At 44.8% G+C, this 26,069-nt stretch overlaps 1 protein-coding gene across 1 annotated transcript in view; it reads right to left on the bottom strand.

Moving 5' to 3' along the window:
- The window catches only part of LOC112570643 (E3 ubiquitin-protein ligase TRIM9-like), a 90,682-nt gene that overhangs the window by 33,402 nt on the left and 31,211 nt on the right, over positions 1-26,069 (bottom strand). Inside the window, 4 exon segments of the mRNA XM_025249184.1 lie at positions 2,714-2,853; positions 4,059-4,070; positions 12,315-12,471; positions 23,181-23,414. Coding sequence (XP_025104969.1) covers positions 2,714-2,853; positions 4,059-4,070; positions 12,315-12,471; positions 23,181-23,414 — 543 coding nt within the window.

The following is a 26,069-nucleotide window of genomic DNA, read 5'->3' as shown; positions in this document are numbered from 1 at the left end:
TTGCAAACAAGATTAGAAAACCAGTTTGGGTTCTTGCCATCTCTCCCCCACCCGATCCCAAATTTCTTTTAAAGGTCTTCTAAATACACGAAAAGAGGGTAAAGGAAACAGGACAGCGAAAATGACAGAAAAATTCGCAGAAACACATTCGCTTGCTGCTTTCACTCTGCGATTTCCTTTGTTTGTTTGTTTGTTTGCTTGTTTGAATGACTCTGTGATGGGCTTATGACTAAAACGATGAACGTGCGTAGTTTCAGCCAATCAATTATTGAATCTCACTAAACTCGTTTAAGTTCGGAGGTTCTGAAATCCATGTTAGCACGCTAAATTACCGACAGTACACTAAAGTCCACGTTAGCACGCTAAATTCTCGACAGTACACTAAAGTCCATGTTAGCACACTTGCATTACCTGTTAGCACGCTAAATTCCCGACAGTACACTAAAGTCCATGTTAGCTCGCTGCACGACCACCACCATAGGTCTTCCTACCTCGCTGTCGAATTGTCGGCGCAGCACAGACATGGCGGAAATACGGAATTGAATCATGGGAGATGGCGAGTTATGGATCGTTCCTCAGATATCAACCGTCGTTATTGCTCAGCGATCCGTTGGCACCTCGACTCCTTGTCCGGAACTTGGGTTAAAATAAATATCACGTAGCAGGAAAATGACCACAGATACAAAGAAGCAAAAATCGGTGAAGGAGGGTTGGAAGGAATGAATGGAGGCAGATACGAAAGAAAGAAAAAAAAGGGATAGAAGCAAAGGACAAAAAATTCAAAAGAAAAGAGCCGATGCACATTAGGGAGACGAAAGGACATGAAAGGAGGCATCTGAAGCATTCTTCATGGCGGCTGACTAGAGCAACCAAACTGCTGATATATTTCTTCTTTAAATTAAATGGCGTGCACGCGCAGTTGCTAGCGAGACAGACTTGTGTGGTCCTCCCCCTACAGAGGGGGATGCTGGGTTGAGGAAGGGGGTGGGGTAAAGTTTACAGCGTTGTCTCCCTCACTCGTGCCGACAATGCACCCAGTGGGTGGTCTCCCTTTTGTGAGTTGCGCCCCTGTAACAATCTGTAGCCCTGTAGCATCCCACTGTAGCGGTGGTGATGTTGAAGTTTGCTACACGTTGATGATTTTGTTGTGTCGCATTGTTTATCGTTTGGGGTGACCACACACTACAGGCTCTGCTGTTGGTCGCACCCGACTGTGTTTTATATCAATAAACATTTCTCTCCCTTCTTCTCTGTAAATACTAGACAAGGCGCACTTTTTTTTCCTAACAATTGTATATGAGCCGAGTCAGCAGCTAAGGCCCTAAAACAGCCAACTGTAAACACATTCCCCATGCCCTAGTGTGCCCGAGACGAGATCTGAACCCAGGACAGTCAATCCTCAGTGTATCGCTGATATGCGCCACCCGACTGTTCGAGTCAATTCTGTTTGTGTGGTGATGTTTGTACACGGAGCTTGCAGAACGGAAAAGGGTCGTTCGTCAACATTTTTATCTTACTTACACATTTGTTTTAGCTACATCAGTTATTACTACAACAGCTGAAGCAACCACAACAAGGGAATGAGGAAATAAAAACAGTGAGTGGGAGAGAGAGAGGAAAAAAGAGACAAAAAGTGTGACAGATGGAAAGAAGGCGGAAATTCAGTGTCACGGTGTTTTGCACAAGCTTTAAGCTTAATCGATAATCACTTCATCCACCTCGCATCCCATAATTCTGTTGAGATTCATCCTTTCGTGAAAAGAAAATAGCCTCGTTTCCTCACAAGGAAGTGAAATTCATTTTCCCTATAAAATCACAACTTTAAAGGTGATTTTCCGAACAAAAAATATCTCGCCCAGGACGAAATCTGTTTGCACTGCACTCGGTGAAAACCGTAAAAACACTTGAGAACTAAACAGAGGGGTCTTTGTAGCAACAATAATGGCTACCATCTACGTGACTAACATTCCTTTCACGCCTTTGAGTAAAATTAGCATTAACAGGATTTTGTACTTCACTAAAGTAACTTTTTAATTATCTTATATAGAACCATTCTTTATAATTTGAACAGAGTCTCTTTTTTTTCTCTCTCTCTCTCACGACAAAGACCCTCCTTCCCAGCGACCGTTGAACTAAACGGATACCCGCCCCACACACATCAAAGGGTAGCCACCCTTTGTGTAGGTTGCCGACGAAAGCAGACATGGCATCAGTTCTTCATGCGCTCAATTCACATCAATAAATGCTAACCGATCGCCAATAGTCTCGTTGCCAGCCCCTCCAGTCCCTTCCTGCCTGCTTCCCCGGGTGGCGGGTGTAACCACAGTTTGGTGTTTCTCCTGCAATAACTCATCGCTGCCATTGACTCCAGTCATCACAAACAATGGCGACTGAAGCAACAAACGTGTCATTACTGCTGAGTGTTCAACTCCCTCATTAACCCACCCGTGGCCAACCTGCTCGTCTGCCAGAAAAAGAATGATGACCATAAAGTTGTAGAAACACTCAATGTGTAATGACCCGTGAATAATTCAGTCTGTACCTTCAAAATCTCTCCATCTTAGGAGCTCCCTGGGCTGAGGATGTGCCAGGATTTGGGGTTGGAGGATGGGGTGGAGCAAGGCATTTCGCTTCTCAAACTTTATCCACCAGTGTTCTAACCACTAATTAACCACTTCCCTAGGGTCAGAGAAAGAGCTGAATGTCTACTCACGCGAAAGTCGCCTCCATTGCCATCGTCCAGCTCCAGGGTGTAGGCCTCCACCACTCCCCCCTGGTAGGGTGTCCACGCGATGGTCACGCTGTTGTTCTGGCACGAACACTCCTCCGGGATGATGCACGGCCTTCCGGGGGCTGTCAGCAACAAGACAAACAACGGTACATCAGTACACTCAACCCTCGGCAGGACAGACCGAGGGAATAACTTGTCCCACTCCAGTCTCAACCTTCTGTAATGAGGCTGGCTACACGCTAGTGGAGATAATGAGGCTACCAGACTTTGGGTCTGGACTATCCTTCTCTCTCTCTCCATCTCTTTTTAAACAAAGTAGCTGGTTTCGTTTTTTACAGTTTGTCTGTAGTTAATATAGACATTTTGCGGTATAGCGAAGAATAAAATACCGGCACTTCAAACTATTTGTATTAAAATATATCATAGCACATGTTAAAGAGTAAACAGCGCTACTTTAGCATGAACTTTCAACACACCAAACATCGAATTATTTTAGTATAAAAATGATACTAGTGATGCGAACAACAATTAAAAACAAATTAATTAATAAATGATGGAAGATGTCTAAACTCTGGCATGCGTTACAAGATTTGTGCGGGTGAGCCACTCGCCAAGTTTCATAAATTCTAGCAGAACATGCAAACTGCTCTATGCAACACAACACTTCAAACATTTCTCATTATTCTGTACACCATCATGTAAAATCCCATGTCACCTTTAAAGTTCAGACGGAGCAAAACTCAACAGGTCAAAGTTCACTAACTTAAAAATAACTCTGAACTCAAACGAAAATAAAAATGTCAGCGACAATACATGACAACAACATTGCAGCGAGTCTCATGGTGTCCACAGGTAAACACAACACCTGGATGCAATGACAATATTATCAGACACAAATCAAGCAAAAGGATCTGGTCTACACAAATGAACGAGACAGGAGAGAAACACTAGACTAGAAGCATGGAGACAGAAGTGAAATGTCTACTCTGTCTACCAGTCGCTCACTCAAAGCCGCAACATCAAAGCCAGAGACACCGACAATGCCAGGTGTGGAGCAAGCAGACACAGTGGGTACAGATGGAGGTTTATTAAAGCCCACTTCAAGGTGTAAATCCCAACAAAGAAAAGAAAAATAAATAAAATGGAAAAAAACTAAGGCTAATATAACCTGAACAGTTAGCGAGTCTTGTATTACTTCTGCCAACAACATATCATGCACAATAAGTCACATCAACAGGTGTGGCCAGTCTGACTTTCAGACAAAGCATTCGTCAGGCGAGCAGGACCTGGCAGGTGAAATAAGCAGGTGAAAGTGAGATTTACTTACCTATGATACCATCTGTGAGAAGGAAAAGCAGGTGTTTTCATTATGTAATTGTTTCAGTTACCTTCCCTTCATCCTCCCCTCCCCTCTGACAGTTTGTTTTAATCTCTCCCACCCACACATCATCGTGAATCCTGCTTCTTATTTCTGGAATAAGGACTTTACATCAGCAGATCGTGAAAAACGTGGACTGGATGAAGGAAGCGGAGTTGGTGGAGGACTAGCGAGACTACTTGGCAAGAATTCTCGTGTAAAGAAAACAAACTTGGTGAGCAAGCAACTACCACAGTCACCGAAAGTATGTTATGGTGAACTGGATACTCTTTCCCACACAAAATAATGTGACTACCCGCAAAGTGAGATGGGATCAAACCCGGTTTTTTTTCTAAGCGATTTCTGATCTTTTCTTGACGACTTCCACGGATATTTCAGACTACTGACCGTCTTGTTTGGGTTACTCCTCTTGATTTATGGGAAACAGTGAGAACAAACCTTCTTGCAGATAAATTTTCCAGTCCAGCCTGAGTCCTTCCTACAGTGAATTTACTTTCATGCTAAGTGAAGACAGCAACAAAATAAAAAAAGGGAGCGAAAGTAAAGAAGAAGAAAAAAGATAGTTAAAAGGGGAAAACTAAATTTAAGATTTAAAAATTTAACGAAGGCCGTCAATCTGAGGGAAAAGCCAGCTATGAAACAAAACCTCTTCAAAACAGCTTTTTTTTTTAAAACTATCAGAACAAATTAGTTTCACAATCGTTTTATTCGAAACACATCCCACGCAATGAGAGACGAGAGAGAGAGATGTGAGATTTTGGAAGAAAGGTGATCGTAGCGACGAGGTTAATTTAAAAAGCAGTTGAAATGAGAATAGCGGTAAAAATAAATTAATAAAGAGAAAAAAACCAACAAGAGCTTTGAAGTTTTATTTCGTGTTCCTTTATTTTCTAATCCTCAAAAATTAAATGAAAGTGATTGGGAGTGAATGCACTGAGGGTATAGAAGGTCCTCTACAAGCCACGTGTAGCAATGGCAGTCGGTCCCACCACAAGGTTGGGGCTCATGACAGAAGGACCTTCAGCTACTCTCTCCAATATGTCCTCGTGAAACCTGCTTCCGTCTTACATATAACATATATACATAGGTAACCTGTCGGCAAATTCTGGCAATCATGGTATTCACGTGACCTGGAGGCGACGATGCAGGTCACTGCTGCACAGCACTCCACTGACGGATGCTGCAGCCACAGCAACAACCTCCGACATTAACGACGATAATTAAAAATGGGGGCCGGATGCGGACAAGATAGAAAATTAGAGGATTTCGCACTGCTGAACATTCCTGGAAATCAGATATGATAAAGCATAAGGTGGCTGTTATCACCAGGCACTTGCCACCTGAGTGCGTTGCCAAGCAACCGAGACGCCAGGCCGCCATTACACTGGTGTCATTAGGGGCCAGAGAAACTTAGTCTAAGCTTGCCACTTTAATTGCTTTTCATTAGTTACACGGCGAGTATGTGGTTCTGACGGTTACTCTACAGGTGTTTGAGTAGGGAAGACCATAGAGGCGAGCAGAAGACATTAACGGAGGGCGCCACTGGCGGTGAAGCTCATTGCGCTGACTTGGGCGATATTGCACAAGACACTCAACGTTTGTTTGTGATATGTACAACAGAAACTCTGCCTGCTATAAATGGAATGTTTTGTGTGGTTTTGTTGTTGGTGATGATGTTTTTAGATGTCAACAGAAATTTTAAAAAAAAGATACCAAAATGGAAAAAAAATTGTGTTAAAGGTTTGAATTCGATCTCTGGTTTGCAGATTAGCTATTGCGCATATTCAAACGAAAACGGAAGTGGTTGGTCTCTGATAACAGTAGATATAAATTATTGTCTTTTCTATTCCAGCAGAAGGTAGATGCAAAATGTCGTTTCACAATGAATGTCATAGGTGAATAGGTGCTAGTTGAAAGATGGCGAATAATGATGCTGCGGAGCAAGATGTATGAACAGAAACAATATGCTAACATCTTTTTTAAGTTCCTTGTGGTGGGCCGATGACCTAAAGAAAAACTTCAGTTCATTTCAGTTATTTTTTTCCCCACGCATTCAAAAACCAGCACCGACTACTCTTAAACAAGATACTTCACTGATGAGCCACAGAGGTGTTTGATGGATGTATTGCCATCAGAGGACAAAGTTCGACTTCGATAATTCAAAGCCAACCTTTCCGGCCATGGAAGACTAAATCTTTTTGCGCAGGCAATCAAACTTCCCGCACGTGTATTTATTTATATGTTTGTGTGTGCATCCGCGCGTGCGAGGGGGCGAGCGAGTTCGCCTTCACCTCTCGTAATCTTCAATCTAGTCGCTGAGGTCAGAAGGTTGCGGCGTGCTGTGCTCTTGATCACATGCATGTTTTTATTCTTCAGTGCTCTCCCTTTGTTTAGAAAGCGAGGTTACGTCCCCTTGTCAAAACACCTTTTCTCCTGTTTTCCACACCCGGACAAAAATCATTTTATAAGTGTTATAATTGCTTCTGACTTATCACAAAGGAATCTGTTGGCGCTGACAGGCAAAGGTCTTTAAGTTTGTCCAGGTCTCGACATGGAGACAGTTGCTGAACACAAACGGTTTTTACAGGTCTGTCAAAACATGCTTTGGAAACAACCGATTAAGTCTTCACATGTTCTCAAAATTGAAAGTCGGATTTTAAAAAATGAACAATGATAAGAACCTTTCTAAAGCTTAAGCTGGAGGTAGGGAAAGATAAAACAGAACATACTGAATGTTTTTAATGTGATCATAATTCTTTCTTTTATATGACAATGACTTGTCTGTTTATTCCTGTTTTGTCACCTCAACCGTCTGTTTTTTCATCCTTTCATCAGGCGACACCACTGATCATAAACATCTCACACAAGTCTTACTACTGCTGGCCACATTCGATGTGCTCTAAACATTAGCAGGATGCAAGCAAGTGTTAAACCACAGGTGGCGAGGACTGTGAGTGGTGAACCAGTGTCACTGACCCAGAGCGAGGTTTTACGAGAGCATTAACACCTGTTCCTAATGTTCAGACAGTTTCCTGTCTCGCCCACGGATACTCCGCGCAGGAATGTTGAGCCAATTACACTCAGTCACGAGGACGACCCAATAAACAACAACATTCCAGGCAGACAAGCCGGCAAGACCTGTAGGACCTGTGCCGGCGCCTGGGCATCTGTCTAACGACTCGTAGCCACGTCACAGCACGTGCTGTAAGCACGTCACAGCACGTGGTGGTGTGGTGGATAGAGAGATTGAGAGAGTGGCGGAGAGAGAGAGGAAGGGATGAGGTGGAACTGTCTTCCTGACCTTGTTGCTCAGAGCATGAAGATCTAGGCCGACATTTAACCTAGGGTTCAAGGATATTTCAGAAGATTGCAGCGTCATCAGATTGAAGGGTCCATCCAGGCTCCTTTTCATTAATAAAGGGAATTATATGAATTAGTTTTACTTTCTGTGGACAGAGACTTTTTTATGAGTCGATAAAACATTCAGAAAAAACAGTATGATTGTCATTTGAAACTTTTCTTCCCGATTTCTTTTCTTACAATCAGGTTGTCCTTTTTCAGTCCATCTTTGGAGTGACAGGAGCTCTTCAACAAATAACACCGCGAGAATCGTGAGGTCTGGTACCTGGCAGTATTGTGCGAAGATGGACTACAATGGCGGAGCAATATTTCAAGAAATTTTGACCATTCTGCACCCAACTTTCTACATCATCTCCGACTGTCAGCAAAAGGAAGGATGATCTCAGTGCAGACTTTAAAATCAGATGTGTTGTATCAGGTGACCTCAAACTTTTCTTTCCATTTTTCTTCTTCTTTGTTAAAGAACACTGAGAGATCTGATTCATCATTCTCACTTGCACATCACCTTCAAGTTTGTCCTTACCTAGCCTAACGACAGGTTTTCAGGACCCACACCCCTCGGGTTGCCTGACGATCATCACAACAAAAACTGCCATCTGTTGGACATAAACACGTCCTGCTTCACCAGAAGTGGATTACGTCCCCTGAGAGCCCACAAGACCAGGAGTATCTCTGCACCTGGTAAACACCGTGTTGCACTTTCTACCTGATGTTTTGTCTAGAAACACAACAACGACTTGACTGGTCTCGACCACGCCGCCTCCTCTCGTGCTGCCCCCGGTGACGATGAACTTTTCATGCCGTCATCAGCGCGTGCGGGAGCGCCACCAGGTGTGGGGTGTGTTTGCCTCGCCGTGTCCGGTGTTTACCTGGCGGCGCGGAAGGTCAAGAGGAGGGTAGGAGATCTAGAATGCCAGACAGGTTCAGGTGAGACAGGTAGAACGTGAAAGTCGCCATTAAAGGTGGCAGGGGTGTTGCCGGTGTAAACCGTTCGGCAAGGTGCGACTGACGGTATGATCGGAGCGACTGAAGACATACTCTTGCCTACTCCAAGGGCCGACCGAAGAAACTGTAAAACTGGTAAACTATATTGCAAGGTCTTAGTAAAGATTTACTATGTCTTATTTTTATTACATGACAGTATGGCATGCCGTTACACTTTCGCGGTTTATTTTCCTTTAAATCGACATCTGAGTTTTAAGATCAACTCAAAGAGCGACTGAGACAAATTGACTTCCTCTTAACCCTAATGGTGCCTGTCCCTGCCACCAGAATGAACTCCGGTGTGAAGGACCCTCGACGTGCCCTCGGCTGCAGACATGGAATGAATAATGCATCGCTGTCCATATTTCCACAGAAGCCGTCGTTGTCCCTCTGCAGGAACCTTTCGAATGACAGCTCCAAACTCTCGCACCCTCCCAAAGACCACCTACACAAAACCACATTCAGGCGTACACAAGCAGCGCCTCTAATGGAGGAGACTCCCTTACACCAAGTGAGGTGAATGGCGATCTCCATGGCGGACTTACCAACCGAAGGACCACCGGAAGTTGCTGCAGTCAATGTAAGCTGCCTCTGTGATTGCAGCTTCGGAAAATCGAAAGCCTCGAAAATTCTCTGACCATCCTTGAAGCTCGGGGCTTAAGAAAGGAAAAAGACTGGGTTACTGGAGAAAGTCTTCACAGAAGTGGGAAGTGAATAGCAGGCAGCTGTCTTGCTGTTGCCAGTCTACTGTTGAATTCAAGACGATTTTCTTTCAAAGACTGTTTCTGATCAGATAGTCGGACTTCCATCAACAAAATAAGTCTTACAAGCAGGTCCTCTCTGCAAGACACCGCTGGAGGAATCGAGAGGGAGGGTAAAAAAAAACTGTGTAAATTCAAACCTAAAAATGAAAAAAAGGAAAGGAAACATCTTGAAACTTCGCAACATTTTATTATCTTGGGATAAGCCCCAGTAAATAAAACCCAGATATGATGTTACAGACAATAGAAAAACAAATTGTTTTATGTATTATGTTTTCCCAGAAAGTTCTCAATTACAAATTAATGCCAGAAAGAATAAATCCACAGGCAACGAGCAAAAATGCAAAACAACCAATGCAAAATCCACCGCCATGACACGTGAGCGAACAAAAGCTCAGATTTAAAGATTTACACATGAGCTCTTTAATAAACCTCACATTGGACAAAAAGAATGGCGATTTTTCAGAGGCTCCCATCAGTTTAATGAACTGACCGTGCAAAAAAGCGTTGGTCACAGGGCAAAAAGCATGGAGCCACAACCCTTTCTGCTGATTTCTTTTCAATTCGAACTTTGGTTCATTAGGAGCGAGAGGTTTTATGGCACGTGTGTTGCGCCATACCAGCCACTTCCGTCCACCCCAGGTGTCGGTGGGCGAACCTCCGGAAAGTCTTCTGTGAAAACTCGGCGCAAACACCTGCCTCTCAAAGCCCTCCAAAGCTTTTATTTATTTTCTCTCTTAAAAAAAATTATTACTCGCCAGATTTTTTATTTCTTGTCGCCTTGTCTCGTGCAAAACTGTGTCATCCTCCGACAGAAATTAATTTCTCTCCTGTCAGTGACTTAAAGGGGTTCCTTGCTGCTCCTTGCAAGTAGAAAAAACCATGAAACACTGGAGTAGTAGTAATGGTAACAGAAGCAAACAGTAGAAAGAAATTGGTACCCGACGGCCGGCGACTTGCAGGACTGCACAACTGTCCTCCGGACTTATGCCTGACCTTTGACCCTCTCAGCTATCACCAAAGAACAGAAGATATACCGTCCATTCCACAGATAAATAAAGCGCCTATCTAACTGAACACTGTTCATTTGTTTTCTCAAGCTGTTTACAAATAGTTCATGAAGACTTCGTACACACGAATTGGTGAAAAAAAAGTTTCTTTAAAACTAAAATTGAAGGAGAAGGGGGAGAGAGAGACAAATTGAAGACCTGTCGTCTCTGTCGGAGAACACGTGTTCCTACAACAGCGAGCAGAAGAGTGAAGTGTATCGTGAACAGGAAATGTAGATTGTTATCTCCCTGTGCCACTGGGCAGCGCTGTCGTCAACGAACCGTTACAGACGACTACAGCAAAAACAAAGCAGCGATCCGTCTTGCCGTCAGCACCGCGGATTCAAGGAGGAGGCAGATTTTCTCCTCTTTCCCTCCTACTCCATCAATGCCGCCTCCGTGGCACAAACCATGTAACCTGCCTCCACCTCTGACCCCGGTGTCCTGAAGTCGCTCAGTCTTCGGGTCAGGAAGGAATTGGTCCGATTGTTTGTTTCCTTACACTCATCACAAGCTTCTGGTTTGTGCATCGTCAGCGGCGACAGATGACTTGTCACGAGCGGTGTCTCCAGAGTCATTTTTTATCCTCTTCTTTCTCTCTCAGCCTTTCAATCTTCCCCCAAACAACCTTTTGTTTCATTTCCCAAACAATTCAAGTGAATGAGATGCGAATTTAGAGACTTTAAAAAGTTTATTTGTTGGCGTTGTTAACGTGTTAGGTTGGACATGCTGTTCGGTAATATCACCAACCCTTTCACACACACAAACGAATAATTTGTTGGGGAGGTAGTTTAGGGGGTGCTGGGGGCTCTAGAAGACAGCCAATAGAAGATTTGAGGTGTTGAGTACCATGACGATACACTGGTTATCTCTTTACTTTTGATAGTCCCACACTCACTTGTAGCTGGACATCTTCTGTATTCCTGGTTTTGTCCGAAAATGTGTTGATCACTAACCTACGTACTGAATATATCTAGATTAACCTCTCTCTCATGTTTGAAAGAGCTTGACAAACCACAGCGAAATACTTCCGTTTCCTTTTCACTGACGTCAGAAGCAATTGATAATCTCGCACAGCTCTCTCTCAAGTCTCGTGCCAACGTGGCCTCACGTTACGCCTTCGCCATTTCCTACACCAACCACCTTCACGACTGAGAATCAGCTAAGCCCCATAAGCCAAGACTTACTTCCCACCCCCAGCCACCTAGCCACCCCCTCTACCCAGACATCCAGCCACCCACCGTCCGTCGTTCGTCATTTGTCGTTCTCGCCGTGAAAGCCATTTTCCTGCCAAAGGCCGATTGCGTAAGGACTTGCTGCGTGGTGTGAACAGACATTTATGACCCCGTGAACTGGGGAAAGCGATTCTCATGTCAGATATGCCGACATCTTCTCAAGAATGCGGACATGAGGTCGTAAACATCCCAGTAAAACGAGCTCAGTGATTAAGGGGAAATGACTCCGATGTCAGCCACTAAAACTACTTTTGTTTCGCGAAAGCTTCACATTGATGATTCGCTTTCCTGGACGAACATGTTAGCATCCAAATGTTTGTGACACTGCCAGGAAGAGAGAACTCACAAAAAGAGCAACTCTCACACAAGATGTTAAGGCGGGTGCATGTTTATGCCTTCCGTACAGGAAACCCAACACACAACCAATCAGACAGCCTCGACAGGTGATTGGGTGATTCATTTATCAAACTTCCTATAAACCGCTGCAAGTCCCACGGATGGTGTGGACCGTTTGGTGAAGACATGTTTCCCAAACATGTCCTGCAAGGAAGATAATCCTAAATCTTCGTGTTTACACACAGCAAATGAATCACAAACTATGGTAATATCTGTTCTTCAGGGAGAGGATTGTGAGAAGGAAGAATAAGCGAAGATTTTTTTTTTTTATTCACGACCTTATATTTAAGAAAAACTTTATACGGGTGGTTCAGTGCTTTACAAACTTAATGATGTCGTCGTCGTCATCATCATCTCAGCTTCCAGCAGTACGGACAAGGCCAATAATGGCTATCCTACAACCATTGCCAGAAAACTCACCTTTCATCTGGAAGAAGTTCATGTTTTCTATGGTGTGTATACACGGGGTGTTGTCCAGCGTCAGTTCGAACTCGGGCGACACCCTGGGAGCCAACTCCATCTCTTTGTTAAAATTGATGTCCGCCAATGAAACCCTGTTGATCAAGCCTGGGGACACCTGCAAATAAATAAATGATTTTACATAAAACCAACGGCAAAAGGAATCATCTTTTTAAAAAAAAAGTACTACGGCCATTCATTTGGGCATGCACGCCATTCAGAAAACATGACAAACAACCCATCACTCTGGCTAAAACAATGGTGGATTGTCTGTCTGTTTGTCTGTCTGACTGCAAACATACACACATAAATATACTTATCTCGCTCACACACATGCACAGCTTACTAAATTTCTCATCCAGACATCAGAAGGATAACGCGCATCTTTAAATTAAAAAAAAAAAAAATCCTGATAGACCTGAACCAAAAAAAAATCAGAAAATATATCTCCACCGTCCATATGTTAAGAGGATTGTAACAAACATCGGGTGCCTTAAAAAAGTTACATGAAACTTGCAAGAAGGAAAGAGGCAGGCACGAAAAAAAGTCCAAAACTAAAAATTGTGCAAACATAAGCTTCTCTCACACCATCTCTGGGAAAACCTAATCTCATCTAACCTGGCCCCACACGTTTATACCTCCGGCACTTTCAACACCTGCTTTCAGACTTCCATTAGCCTCAAAAGTTTTATACACAGAAACGAACTTCGATCTTTTTGTTTGTTTTTTTTTAAATCAACTCAAGTTAAAAATAAATTGAGACTTTAAGACTATTACTTATGTCGTCGTGCAGAAAGAAAATTAAACAAAAGTTTCGTGACTTTTTGTTATTTTGTTATTTCTAATGATTTCTCTTTTCTCGACTGCCTCAGTCTCGAAACTACGCGAAGCACGCATCTGATGCTTCAAGGAAATTACCATAACAACGAGTGAGTAAACTTTCTCAAGCCGGGATCCACAAAAGTCCGAAGTTTCAGAAGAGGGAGCGGAGACGAGGAGGGTTTGCCATCGGGAAGACTTTCTGCGCCACTTGAAGCAGCAGGGGGATGTAGGGATGATGGGTATCCCGGCCGGACTGCGGGAGGCTGGTGAAACGATTACCCTCCCATCTATCCAGTAACTAAGAGCACCAGACTCTCCAAGGACCTGATGCAGACGCACTGGTCCCAGGTGTGTCGTCTGACCTGTCTGACCCCCCACACCCCACACCCACAGGACCAATGAGACGGCGACGCTCGGCCATTTCGCGAGGTTTAAGAAGCCGGTAGTATCCGGACAGAATCACTGGACCTATTGGTATTCAATCAATCAGGATCTCATTGATGTTCCAAATAAACAACCCATTCCGAAAACAGGCGATGGCGAAAAGACATTTACAGAAAGGCTTTCCCTTATCCCCATTCCCCGTGCCGGTAATAAAAGCTAACTACCTTTCCGATAAAAGTGACGATGCCACAAGTGGCAGAAAATAGTGAGAAATAATGGTGTGGTCTTTTGGTGAGACAATAAATAAATGTAGCTGATGACAGAAGATCGACTATTATGGCGCTTCATAACATTTTATTTTTGTTTTTATTATTGTCATATTACAGATCAATATTTTCGGAACTTAAAAATAATTTTTTTCATCCAGTCCAGTAGATATGAGGGAATGCTCGGAGAAACGCCTCGTCCTCTTAAAACACCAGACAAGTATTACAGCAACTCCTCATGCTCCTTGTGTGCACATCCTTCTAACAGGACTGAGAGTTCCTTCCTTGTCCTCCTGTGATGAGGGAGTCCATGTTTGATGACCAGTCCTGCTGTCTGTCCCTCTCCTGTCTCCAGTGTGGGCGGAGCGTACAGTTGCATGACGAGCATCCTGCACTCCGAGGGCTGCTTTGCATGTGAGGTTGACATTAAGCTCCCAAATTTTCCAGATTAACTTCAAAAAATGGCTTTTGGGTGGTTTGCATGTCATGTCTTGAAAATGCCAGTTAAGTATGAGAAATGACCCCTTGCCCTCTCCATCATGTCAGACCACTGCTCGTCTCCAGCGAGCAGACGACACGCCATCATGTACCCCAAGAACTGAGGGTTGCCTGTAGGTTCACGACTTCAACGACAGGTGCTCTTCTTCTGTAGGTACTCTGGAATCTACCCTTTTAACTGCTTAATGAAGTTGGGCTAAACTTGGTTTTTGTTGGGGTTTTTTTGGGGTTTTTTTTTTTTGTTTTTTTTTTTTTTTGCACGAGCGCGGCAGCTGGGAAATGTGGAAAGGGAACCGCGACGATCCACTGCCTGCTAATGAATGGGTAACGCAGTCTGCCGAGGGCCAGGAGCTTCAGGAGTGTAACTTCTTCAGTGAAAGACTTTACTTTGAGAAGAATGGGTTAGACTACTTGTGTGTGAGAGAAAGAGAGAAAAAGCATGCTGAGGAGAGAGAGAGAAGAATCATGTCCTCGCTTGTCATCACGTGATTAAACAGACACGCGTTAGCTCCCTTCTCCTGAAATGAAAGCCTCGGTCTGATTTATTTTAACCAACCCAATTCCATCTCAGCCGAGTTTTCCTCTGGAATATCTTCCAATTCTGACACAAGGTGGGGCTGTCTGGGTCTGGACTGAATGAAACTCTACAGAGGAGAGCTGCGAGGATCGGATATACTTTGAAATTTGTTTGTCCGAGACCCACTGACAGCCTCACAAACACTCGTGCCACCCGACACTCTTCCACAAGGTCCTGGGAAGGAAGGAGAGTCAGAATTACCCATCTGACGAATGTTAAATACCAAGACATGCGGGAAATGCAGCTGTGGGGTCGCTGGCATCGATGTCGTGTTTACAAATGTAACGATATCTCCAACAGAATCGAAAGTGCTGTTTGCCTGCCTATCATTTCATTCATCTGCCTGTCCATCCTCAGATGCAAATAGACGGGCTCTCGACAGCAATGTAGTTTGATAAATGAGAGACGAAAATAGTGTGATGTTATGTATGGGTTGGAATTGGTGGTGTGGACCAACAGCTTTCTGCATAATACGTCTATAAATATGTATACTTCACTTGCATTAGACACAGTGTACCACTTACGTTTACGGCCACTAGGCTATAACCCTCTTTACTCTTTTAACTGATCAAAATAAAACGCCTTTCAAATCTTGGTTATTTCGGGATTAACAGATCGCTCTGTGTATTTAACCAAACCCTCACCCACATCTTTCTCTTCTTCACTCTTTCTTTCTCTGCTTCCTCGAGTGAAATGAAGGTCGCCGCACAGCGGTTACCGTGGTTTATCGTTTCGTTAATGTTGTCTGCGATATTGCTTACTACCCATAATCCTTGTGCGGATGACGACAGCGAGTAAAATATTTGCGAGTGGCCTTGTTATGTGTGAGGAGAGCACAAACCTTAAAAACACTGCGACAGGAGAACAGCCCTTAGGTGGACAACTGTGAAGGAACGTTGAAAGTGTGTTTAGCAAAGTTCTCACACAACCCTCAATAAAACACTCGGCTGAAGTTCTAATGTCCTCTTTACTTCCATCATGACTTCCGTAGCTTGGCTGATCCAAGTTAATCACGTGATGGATTGAGGTGATGTTCCGCGCTCTACAGGGTCACGACTTCATTATACTCTCCATCCCATCATGCCCTTCTTCGCCGGTCAAGGTGTCCCGATGTAGGTCCCGCATATCCACATCATATCGAGAGGAATCGTCCTTCCAGCCCAGGACGATACGAGAGAAATCCATTTCCTAAACGGCGCAATTACCAGCCCCTGCTTCTTCACCTTCTTTTGATGACTATCAGCAGGGAAGGCATAATTCAAAAATAAGTTGCCTAGAATCGAAGATTCCTTTATTTTCTTTGCATCTGAATGCGAATAAAAGGCGTTGGCGAACGTTGGCACCTTATCGATATGACTCACGGTGGTTGCAGCTCCCGGACGGGATGTCCATTGATTTTGCACCAAATCCAGGCGAGGATCAAACTCTTTGCTCAGACTTAGCGCCCTCGTTCCCTCTTGGCAAAGACGACGGCCTCGATGCTTCCACCCGTTATTCTTTCACTTGCAGGACGGGAAGATTTATGGCTGGACATTGCGGGAAAAAGTAGTGAAGGCTTGAAAGAGAGAAATCCCGCTACTTAACCGCGGCTTTCGCTCGTGTGAAGCCAACGTTAACAAAGAGTAAACATTTCAATATCTTTTTAACAGTCACTATGGCAACCTTGCTTCTGTCGAACCCGTTCGTTAGTGGTTCGTGACGTCGATAACCACCCTGACTGTAGGAGAAAATCTCCAGGCTATTTTGAAAGGGTCTAATGTAACGGATGGGGACCTCGAAGTGCAGGAGAAGATGAGAGAGCAAAAGAAGAAGGTATGACAAAGAAACAAACACTCAACTTCTTTTCTCTGTCCCAAGCTCGTGCACAGGGACCAGCCTTTGTCAGCCTCCTCTCCCCAGCCCCACCATAATTGATACTCCAGCGGAGATGCGGAGCGTGATAAAGAGCAATATGGCTTCCCTAGCTCGGGGGCATGCTACACAGTCCACCAGAGGCCTCAACAACAACGACCTGCGCCTCTCATACAGTGCTGCCTCCTAGTTGGTGAGAGCATTCCTTAACGGTCTCCAGCCATACTTGCCCCGGCTACTCTCAGTCTCCGGGGCTGGTGATGATGTCCTACAACACCGATGGCGAGAGCAAAATGAAACCTTGAGGACAAAGATGTGAAATGAAACATTGACGACGAGGACGCGTTATGAACCCTTGACGACAAAGATGTGAAATGAAACTTTGACGACAATAATGTGAAATGAAGCCTTGACGACAAGGATGTGAAATGAAACCTTGACGACAATAATGTGAAATGAAGCCTTGACGACAAGGATGTGAAATGAAAACACTGACGACGAAGAAGCTATATGAACCCTCGACGACAAGGATGCTGAATGAAGCCTCGACGACAAAGACACAAACTTTAATTAAATCCTGACGACAGACGCGAAATGAACTCGAAAAAATTGGCGACCGCGAGACGAAACATGGCGACAAACTCCGATAAGAAGAGGAATTAAAACTCCAAGCATTTTAAAGACTTCTTTTGAATTGCATTTCTATTTTTACTGGAACTTACTAAGCACGTGCACGAGCTGAGGTCGCAAGCGAAACACTTTGTATTCTTGCCTTACTTTACTGAACTCTTCATTCAGTAAAACAGTTGAGGTTAGCTGTCGATAATCCAGTCTTTGTGGTTTTCAATTATCTTTTTGTGTCACTAGAAATCGTTTAGGTTCGGGTTGTTAGTAAAATAAGAGATAGTGGTAAGGATTCATTTGACAAGCGATATTTGCTCGAAGAGCATGGTGGCCATCGTTTTCTCGAGATCACGAATCACACACTTGTTGTCGTTACCACGTGGATTACTATATACATTTTTTTTTCTAATATACAAAAAAAAAGTATTTATTTGAAATTTTATTGAAATCGACTGACCTGAACAAAAAAGTTTCTGCAGCAGTCATGAACAAATTAAAATCTGAACTTTCAACTGACATCAACGCTCCCGTTTTTAGACAAATGTTAGCGATGAAAGAATGTCAGATAAACATTTCACCACAAACAAGAAATCCTGCCTCCAGCAGACTTCGGTGATGACAAATCTCTCTCTGAGCCTACCATCGTTACGACGATTAAAAAAAAGAACTTTCACCGGAAAGAGTACAGAGGTCAATAGTTTGTCTGGAAAATGGCTGACGACAATGGGAGGAAACCCATGGGAGCCAACTTGCCAGCGACAGCACGTCATTAGTTCTTAGCTGGACCAGCAGATGAACAAGCCAGGGATTTGCTACCCCGGGCCGAAAACGCTTGGCTGCCCCCGGGATGGACAGAGGTGAGTCTCCACAGACCGAGCGCTCGCTGGTTAATTCAAAGAAAACACGTTTCGTCCATTTCCCGTCCCTGCGCGGGCCCTCGGCGCCCACGAACGGAAGTGACCCTAGGGGCCGATTGCGCGCCGTGGGATAGGCCGTGACTTCAGAGGAGAGGAGGAGAGGTCACGAGCACGAGGGCGACAGCACCAACACTTGCACGTGCTTGCGTCAAAGTCGGTGTGCGCGCGCCGTCAGATATGTCCACGATGTTTAATTCGTTGGCGACCCCGTTACCTTTTGTGACCTTTGCCCTCACACACACTTCCGCGAGTGGATTCATGTCACAGAAGGTGTGAGATGGGAGGACTAGAGGCGGTGCATGCACGTGCACACAGATGACCCGATACACTGACACACGGCATTAAGAGATAATGAGACTGGATAAAAGGTCGAAAACTATTGTAAATTTAATTTTGAAAATGTCGTCTTAATTTAGAAAACTTATTTTTGGACAATACCAAATCTCGATTCTCAGAAAGAGAGAGAGAACTGCTGATTCTCCAAGAGATTTCTGCTGGAATATAAAACTATTAGAGGACTAACTGCTCCTTAAGTGTTCCCCCATTTTCCTAAAGCCACCAACAAGACCCTCCCCCACAAGAGAAGGAGGTGAGGGCTTAGAAGGAAGACCCTCGAAGGTCTCGAAGGCGTGAAGTGTAGGAGCACGAGGCATGTCTCACTCTCTCACGCGAGACGGCGCGAGCGCGTGTTCTGGCCAAACAACCTGCAAGTGCCAAAGTCGTAAAGACAGGATTCCTCGAATGGCTGAGATAAAAGCTCGGCTAATTCTGGCACTTTGCAGCAGACGCTCTCCAAAGAAAACTTTCTCTTTTATCTTACACTCCGTTTCATTTCCTCCTTCTAAATAAAAGATTGAGCACTCAAAAAGTGCAAAGCCAGCATGATGGACAAACAAACCGCCGATACAACCATTTCAAAAAAAAAGGTATTTAAAGCACGATGTCGTATCTTGTTAGCAAGATCCCGCCACTGAAAGGCAAAACTGCACGTGGGAAAAAAGTTGCGAGGTGTAAAAGTTTATAATTGTTATGCAAACCTGTAACCGGAGTAACCGGAGTCCCAGCAAAGCTTTCAGGACGATTGCACTGTGAGCTCAGCTCACTCAACATTAAAAAAGGAACATTCGCACATCTTCAACCCATCTCTTTGTGCGCATCTTCATGCGCATCTTCCATCTGCTAGTGGCTCCTTAAAGAATGAGTTGTTTTTTGGTGCGGAAGACAGATGAGCTGAGATAGGGAGAAAAACTGATGAAATCGCGCCTTTCACAGCTGAGACAGCATCAGATACAAATCGACTTCTCCAGAACCGCTTGCCTCCTCCTCTCAGTGTCAGTTTATCCACCCGCAAAATTTACTGGACTCAAGGTGCGAGTAAACAAACTTGCTAAAGTGTCAAAAACAACTTTCATCTGCACACTCGGTAGTGCTCGAAGCAGCTATGTGCGCGCGCTAACATACACACAGACTGTAGAACTGTTAACAGAAGGAAATATTTAATAATTAAATTAATAATTAATACATAAACAAATAAAAAAAATGAAAAGAAACATTGTAGTTGTGCACGACTTCATCTAGTTTTCATGACAAACTCAGATAATACTGAGAAATAATTCTTCAGATTCTGACCCGAGACAACTCTTGCCCTCGTCTCTCAGGGGACGCAACTTCCTGTCCTTACGATCACCACCACGGATTGTGTTTACTGAGTGGTTTTCACTGCTCCAGTAAACAGTAAACATACACGTTGAGCCTGTTTGTCGCCCTTTCAATCTGGGAGTCTTGTCTCCCTCTTGTGTCAGTTGTGTGTCCACAAAATAAAATGGCGGCAAGCTTTATTATTCTCTAGTTTGATGGTGGGAGGAGATTTGTGGGGTGTTTGGGGTTCTTTACGGGGTGGAAAAATTGCAGGGTAGATGTACGTCAATCCTACCCAAACTTGTATTCGATGTGTCAGCCTAAAATCGGTTAATAATTCTAAAAACATGTTCGTTAAGAGTGTAAAAAAAAAAAGGTCACAGAAAGAGCGACGCACACATTGGTTCTTGTCGCACCGTGTGAAGGAGCCTCACACGATCCACCCAGTATCAATTTTTCGAGAGATGCTAAGCGCCGACTCTAATAATATTTCGATGACTAATGCTTCATTGTTTTATTTTTCTCTCAACTCCACCTCTCGTCTGCTGCGACAGGCGATTCCTCAACACAATCGATTGTGAGTGTTATCGCCGCTTATACAGCGATGCTGTTGCCCACGTGATTCATATCGGCCCTTCAGCCAGGGCCCCGACCACAGAGATAAATGTGGTATCGAGCGACAGTAGCTGTGTGGCTCATGGATTTTCTTGGCCTCAACGACGGACCGTGAGAGGGAGGGTAGCAGTGACCAGCAGTCGGTATCCCAGAGAACAGTTAGGGGTCTGGCACACCACAGTCAACAATCCCATGATTCCATACAAATGTTTGCTGTCTGGAAAAATTAATTTCAATGAGCGTTTAAAGAGTATTTTATCCCTACTTCATTCTGTCCATCCTGGATTATCATGATGAAGGGTAAAACAACCCAGGACTGATACTAGTTTCAAGAACCAATCAGTTCACTTCCCATGGAAACAACTAAATTGATCTTGGCAAAGACAGACAGGAAAAATGAATATTGAACTGAAGAAATGGAGAATGAAAAGGAGAGTGCACTTGCTGGGGAAGGGAGTAGAGAAGAGGAGGGAGGTCGCACGTTTATCGAGAATAAGAGGGAAGAGGAAGGGGGCAACCTTTTAACAAACTAAAACGAGGCAGCGAAAGACCATGAAAAAGGAGATAAAAATGTCGAACAGGAAAGAGAGAGGAGGCGGTGGAGGGGGAAGATGAAAGGTGAAGGCTGATGCTAGGTACCCAACCTGACACTGGGTTCCTGCAGGAAGGCACATGCTTCAAGTAAGACCCATTCCTTCCTGCCTCTGGGCAGCCGCTTCTAATGGTTCATGTCACATGACAAGAATGACACTAACAAAGCAGCGAGAGCTCCGCCAGCCTCCTAAACACATAGCCTGCTAGCCTGCATAGCCTGCTACTAGTGCATAGCCTGCTAGCCAGCCTGGGAGGATGCCATGGCAAAAGCAGCGGAAAGGGGAAAAGGATGCAGTGTGTTCTGGGAGTCAAACGCTTTTCGAAAATCGTCTGCTTGCGCGACCATTGGCAAATATTTGTTCCACAAAAACAGACCGATATTGCATTTCCACTGGCCCGCTAGGTGGCACTAAAAGGTCTCCAATGTGAGGATGATGTATCAGGCTCGTCAGTCCCCGAGAACAAAGTGCAAGTTCTCTTCCCTCCCTTGGACTGCTGCTAGCTTGCAGGCTGTATCTCTGTTTCCATCCCGACATGCTTGTCGGTAACCCATCTAACGAGTTCTAAGCGGACTTCCGGGAACTTGAAAAACGGTTACAAAATAAATGGGGAAAAGGAATCGAACATACAAAGATCAGGAGTAACTTTCAGTCACGCAGACGTCACGGTTGTACATGGATATGTTTGGTCAATGAAGATCTGGGATATATGATAAATAGGGGCATCAATACAAACGTGACGTCACCAGTCCGACTTTTTAAGTGCATGGGGATGTTTGTAGGATGTTTGACCAAGTTTGGCAAAGCTGTTCGTGAAGGAAACAGAAGACCAATGATTCTGGGACGAACATTCAGGATTTAGGCCAACATCCTAAGTTCAACATATGACCAATACAATGGGGCCTTAGGGCATTGGGGTTTGACGTGTTGTCACTTTGCCCTTAATGAGGGCATGCATGCAAATGCGCGTTCGAATGCGCGCTCAACATGTCACGCGCGCACAGCATCTGAGAACGTGCTTCAGCGCATGCGTGGATGCACACGCGTCCCTACCGTTGGTCGTTCACAGCGGCCATTGTCCACTGAAGTGTGTCCAAAGTACTTCTGTCAGCCCGGTACTGACGGGCAGGCATCAAAAAGTTTCATGGTCTCCTGGGAGTGGGATGAAAGACTGCATCTCCCTTTCAAAGGCTCGCAAGGAAGCCACAAAAACTAATCTCTCAAGCGGTGGTTTTTGAAATCTGGGGGGGAGGGGCACAAAAGGCCGATTTCACTCGTCGGCCGATCAAGGTCCTGCAACCGCCGGTCCTTCCCTCGATGACTTTCTAAACTCTTGAAAAAGACAGGACATGGTCGCCGGAGATTTGTGATCGTAACTTGAAAACTCCGAGAGTTCTAAATTCTGCTCGATCTGAAATCCCATTGGGTGCTGGGGACATAAAGACCAGGCGAGTGTTTCTAAACCTCCGGACCGCATCCTGGCTGTAACCGTCATGTGACACGGCCAGTCTCATCAAGCAAGTCTTTCACAGTCAGTTGTTATCACCAACAAATGTACTTGGAATTTTGAATTCAAGCTTCATAGGAGGCAAAGTTCATGTGTATATAAAAATGTCATACACACACACAAGACGCGTTTAAAAAGGTAAAGATCGTTCCATAACCTTTGAGGAGTGAAACGTTAGAAACAACAATTTTTTCGGAGCCAGCAACGAGGGTCGTTCCCGTCTCTCCCTCTCTGCTTTATATTACTCGACCATCTAAAAAGTCAGGTGCACATTCCCGACAGTTTGGTCGACGGCAAAGCTTGCTGCGCCACACGGGTATCGAACCGCGCGTCTTCGGGTTCGGACGCCAGTGCTATTTAGAAGGCAGGGAAGCGGGAATAGAACACATCTGGGGTAGACGGCGGGGTGTAATTTCCTTGTCAAAGCGACACAGCAAACATGACGATGGAGATGATGACAAAGATGACAACGAAGAGAGATTAGAGATGACGAGAGGATAAGAAACTCACACACCACCGCACGCTCCTGACTCACCTGCAAGAAGGAGGCGTGGTCCGTTTCCTTCAGCACCTCGATGCAGAACTGCAGCAGCCCAGTGGTGCGGTGCAGCAGCGCTGTGCAGTCCGACACCTGCTCCTTCAGGGTCATGACCTTGACCTCGCGCTCCTCGTGCACGCTGACCAGCAGCTCCTCCTTCCGGCGCTTGATGAGCTCCATGAGAGCATCGCACTGAGCGATGACGGTCTTCTCGAACTCCGCGCAGTTTCCCTGTAAAACGATAACACATCGATGTTGTTATTACCCTCGTTATCACAAACTTGATAGGTTTTTTTTTTCCTCTCTCTCATCTTTCTATCTTCCCACGCTTCCGGGATGTGCTGCTCGACGTGAGCAAAGACACGATGGACGAAATCATGATATGTCATCAATATCGCTTGAAACTGAAACTAAAACAAACAAACAAAAAATGTAAATTAGAATGAAGGAAGTTTCGAGACCTGACATGTGCGGATTGTTTGAGTAGTTGAGTGACTCAGGAAGAGTAACTAACCCTGGAAAGCTGATTATCTTCGCATGTTAAATTCTAAAAATAAACCCACAGCCGTTTGACAACAAGAGAGAAACTGTTTAAATGTTGTCCGCCTCAGCTGAGTATGAGATGGACAAATGTTAGCTCTACCCTGCACTCTGTCCCTGATGTTTTGTTTATTTATTTTGACAAGTAAACAAGGTCCTCTAGAAAACTGTCTTGAATAGGGTTTTCTTCTGTTCATCCGGGAACTCAGTCTTCGTAAGTGTCAGGACATTGCAGGGACATTAGGTATTGTTTTGCTCTATTGCACAAAATGCCTGAAACCTATATACTTATACTGATGTGGTGTATGACCTGCAGAGCACATGTCTGTTGCTCTAACCTTCTGGCATTTGCTGATAGTGCCAGAGACAGTGCCAGAGATGGTCCACAGCAACAAACAGAAGTTAACTCTTTGTCTGCTGCCTGTCATTGTGGACGCCAGAGGTCTGAGCACCAATGAGTCAACGGTCTGTACATCAGTCAACCACACCATGGGTCCAAAGGGAAAAAATTGTCACATTTCTGTCAACTCACATCCCGAGTTCTATTCGGACTGTTTGCAGTCTTCATCGATGGCTATCATCAGGAAAACCTCTTTGTTATGGTGAATCACGCAATGCATATCAATTATTAGATGAAAATATTGCTGCTATTCGTAATATATTTATGACACCATTTCCGTTAAAACTGCTCCAACAATTTCAGCCAAATGCTCATTTCTTCTTTCGTCCCCGTTTCGTAATCCTCCCTTCTACCATTAGGTGTGCCCGTGAAAAGTCTTCAAACTGCTAAAACGATGACACTTTATTTCTGAACGGGAGAGTTATAATGGCGATATGGATTCCACTCCTGTAATCCTGTGCCGACCGGATTATATCTTAATCAAATGGGGCTTTGCATCGTAATCCCTGTTTCAGAAAATGCTCGGGTGCCAGCATGTGGGACTCGACTGTCCCCAGTCCACCACGCCAGGTCCCCCTATTGTCGGGAGGAGACAATGACTGTCACAATCACCGTTTAATCGTGTATTTAATTGCTGATTAATTGACAATTATTCGCCGCCACACGGCCAGGAAGTTACCCGCGTGCCTCCTTCTCTCACTGGAAGGGACTTCTGGAGGCAGGAGGAAGGAGAGAAGAATACAGGAACCTAGACACCACGTGTGCTGGGGTTACTACAGTTGAAGACCAACAGTCTGGACATCATCGTCCGATACTTCGTGGACGAAGAGTGTAAAGGGTGGAAGCTGTCGTTACCAGTCTCTAGGTTTATCCAGGGTACCTGCGGTCTCTATACCCTCGTCCGTAATCTTTCCTTACAGGGAGGTGCACACACGAGTTTTGATGGTTTGCCGGGAAGGGAGGAGACTGATTGTCACCACTGCATTTTTCTTGGTTTTTCTTTTTTTCATTTTTCCCCGCACTGGCTGAGACTACATCTGCGCGTGCTTGGTCTGTATACATGCATGTGCAAGTGGGAAGATGTCTCGGTTATTCCATGCTTCGCGGGTGCATCTCTCCGACTCCATCTCATCAAGTTCTTTGTATACAAGTAGATAGGCTCTTGTGTGCACGTGTGAGTACTCTGTGTGTGTGAGAGTGAGACACACATGCGTTTACACTTGCAACTATAACAGGTACCCGCTCCCTTGTGTGCACGAGCTTTTGTTTATAAGAAAGGAGAGGAAAACAGAACTTCCTTAGCTCCATGTAGTCAACCTCTTCTTTTCCATTCCTCTCTCTCTCTCATAAGTGAAAGAAAAGAAGGGCCCTGCTCCCTCCCACTCTCCTCCCTGCCTTAAACAGGATCCTAATCGGCTGCATCTTGTTCCGCTTGTCTGGAGGACGAGTGTTTTCCGCGGATACCAATCAAAAAGAAAATGGTCGCGGCGAGCCTGGCCCCCCTTCTCCGAGATTAACGCGCTAACCTGGCGGCAACGGAAGAAGGATCAAAGGGGGCCTAACCTTTGTCATACAGGTAAACGAACTTCATCCTGCACGAAGGTTGCCTATCATCAGTGTAGCGCACAAACAAACGAGCTAACGGAACTAAACATGCACTTCAGAATTATTTTCTCCTCTTTAATGTTAGCGATAACTGCTCCCCCGGGTTATTGCAGGAAGAGGGAAATGTATAAAAACACAAGCAAAGGGAAACAAATAATGAATCTGGGGCTGAGTTACATAATACTGCCCTTGAACTCCTGACTACCTGAAGATAAACTCATCCATAAACTCTTTGTGTGGGTTTGGATGGTGAGGCGAGGGCGCATGACCGACAGTCAGACAGGAGGATCTTTCTCCAAACCTAAAGGTCGACACACCCACGTGAAACTTGGGTTTTTTTT

Source organism: Pomacea canaliculata, linkage group LG8 (assembly GCF_003073045.1).
Source record: "Pomacea canaliculata isolate SZHN2017 linkage group LG8, ASM307304v1, whole genome shotgun sequence".
NCBI lineage: Eukaryota > Metazoa > Mollusca > Gastropoda > Architaenioglossa > Ampullariidae > Pomacea > Pomacea canaliculata.
This window is presented reverse-complemented; position numbering and strand designations above follow the sequence as displayed.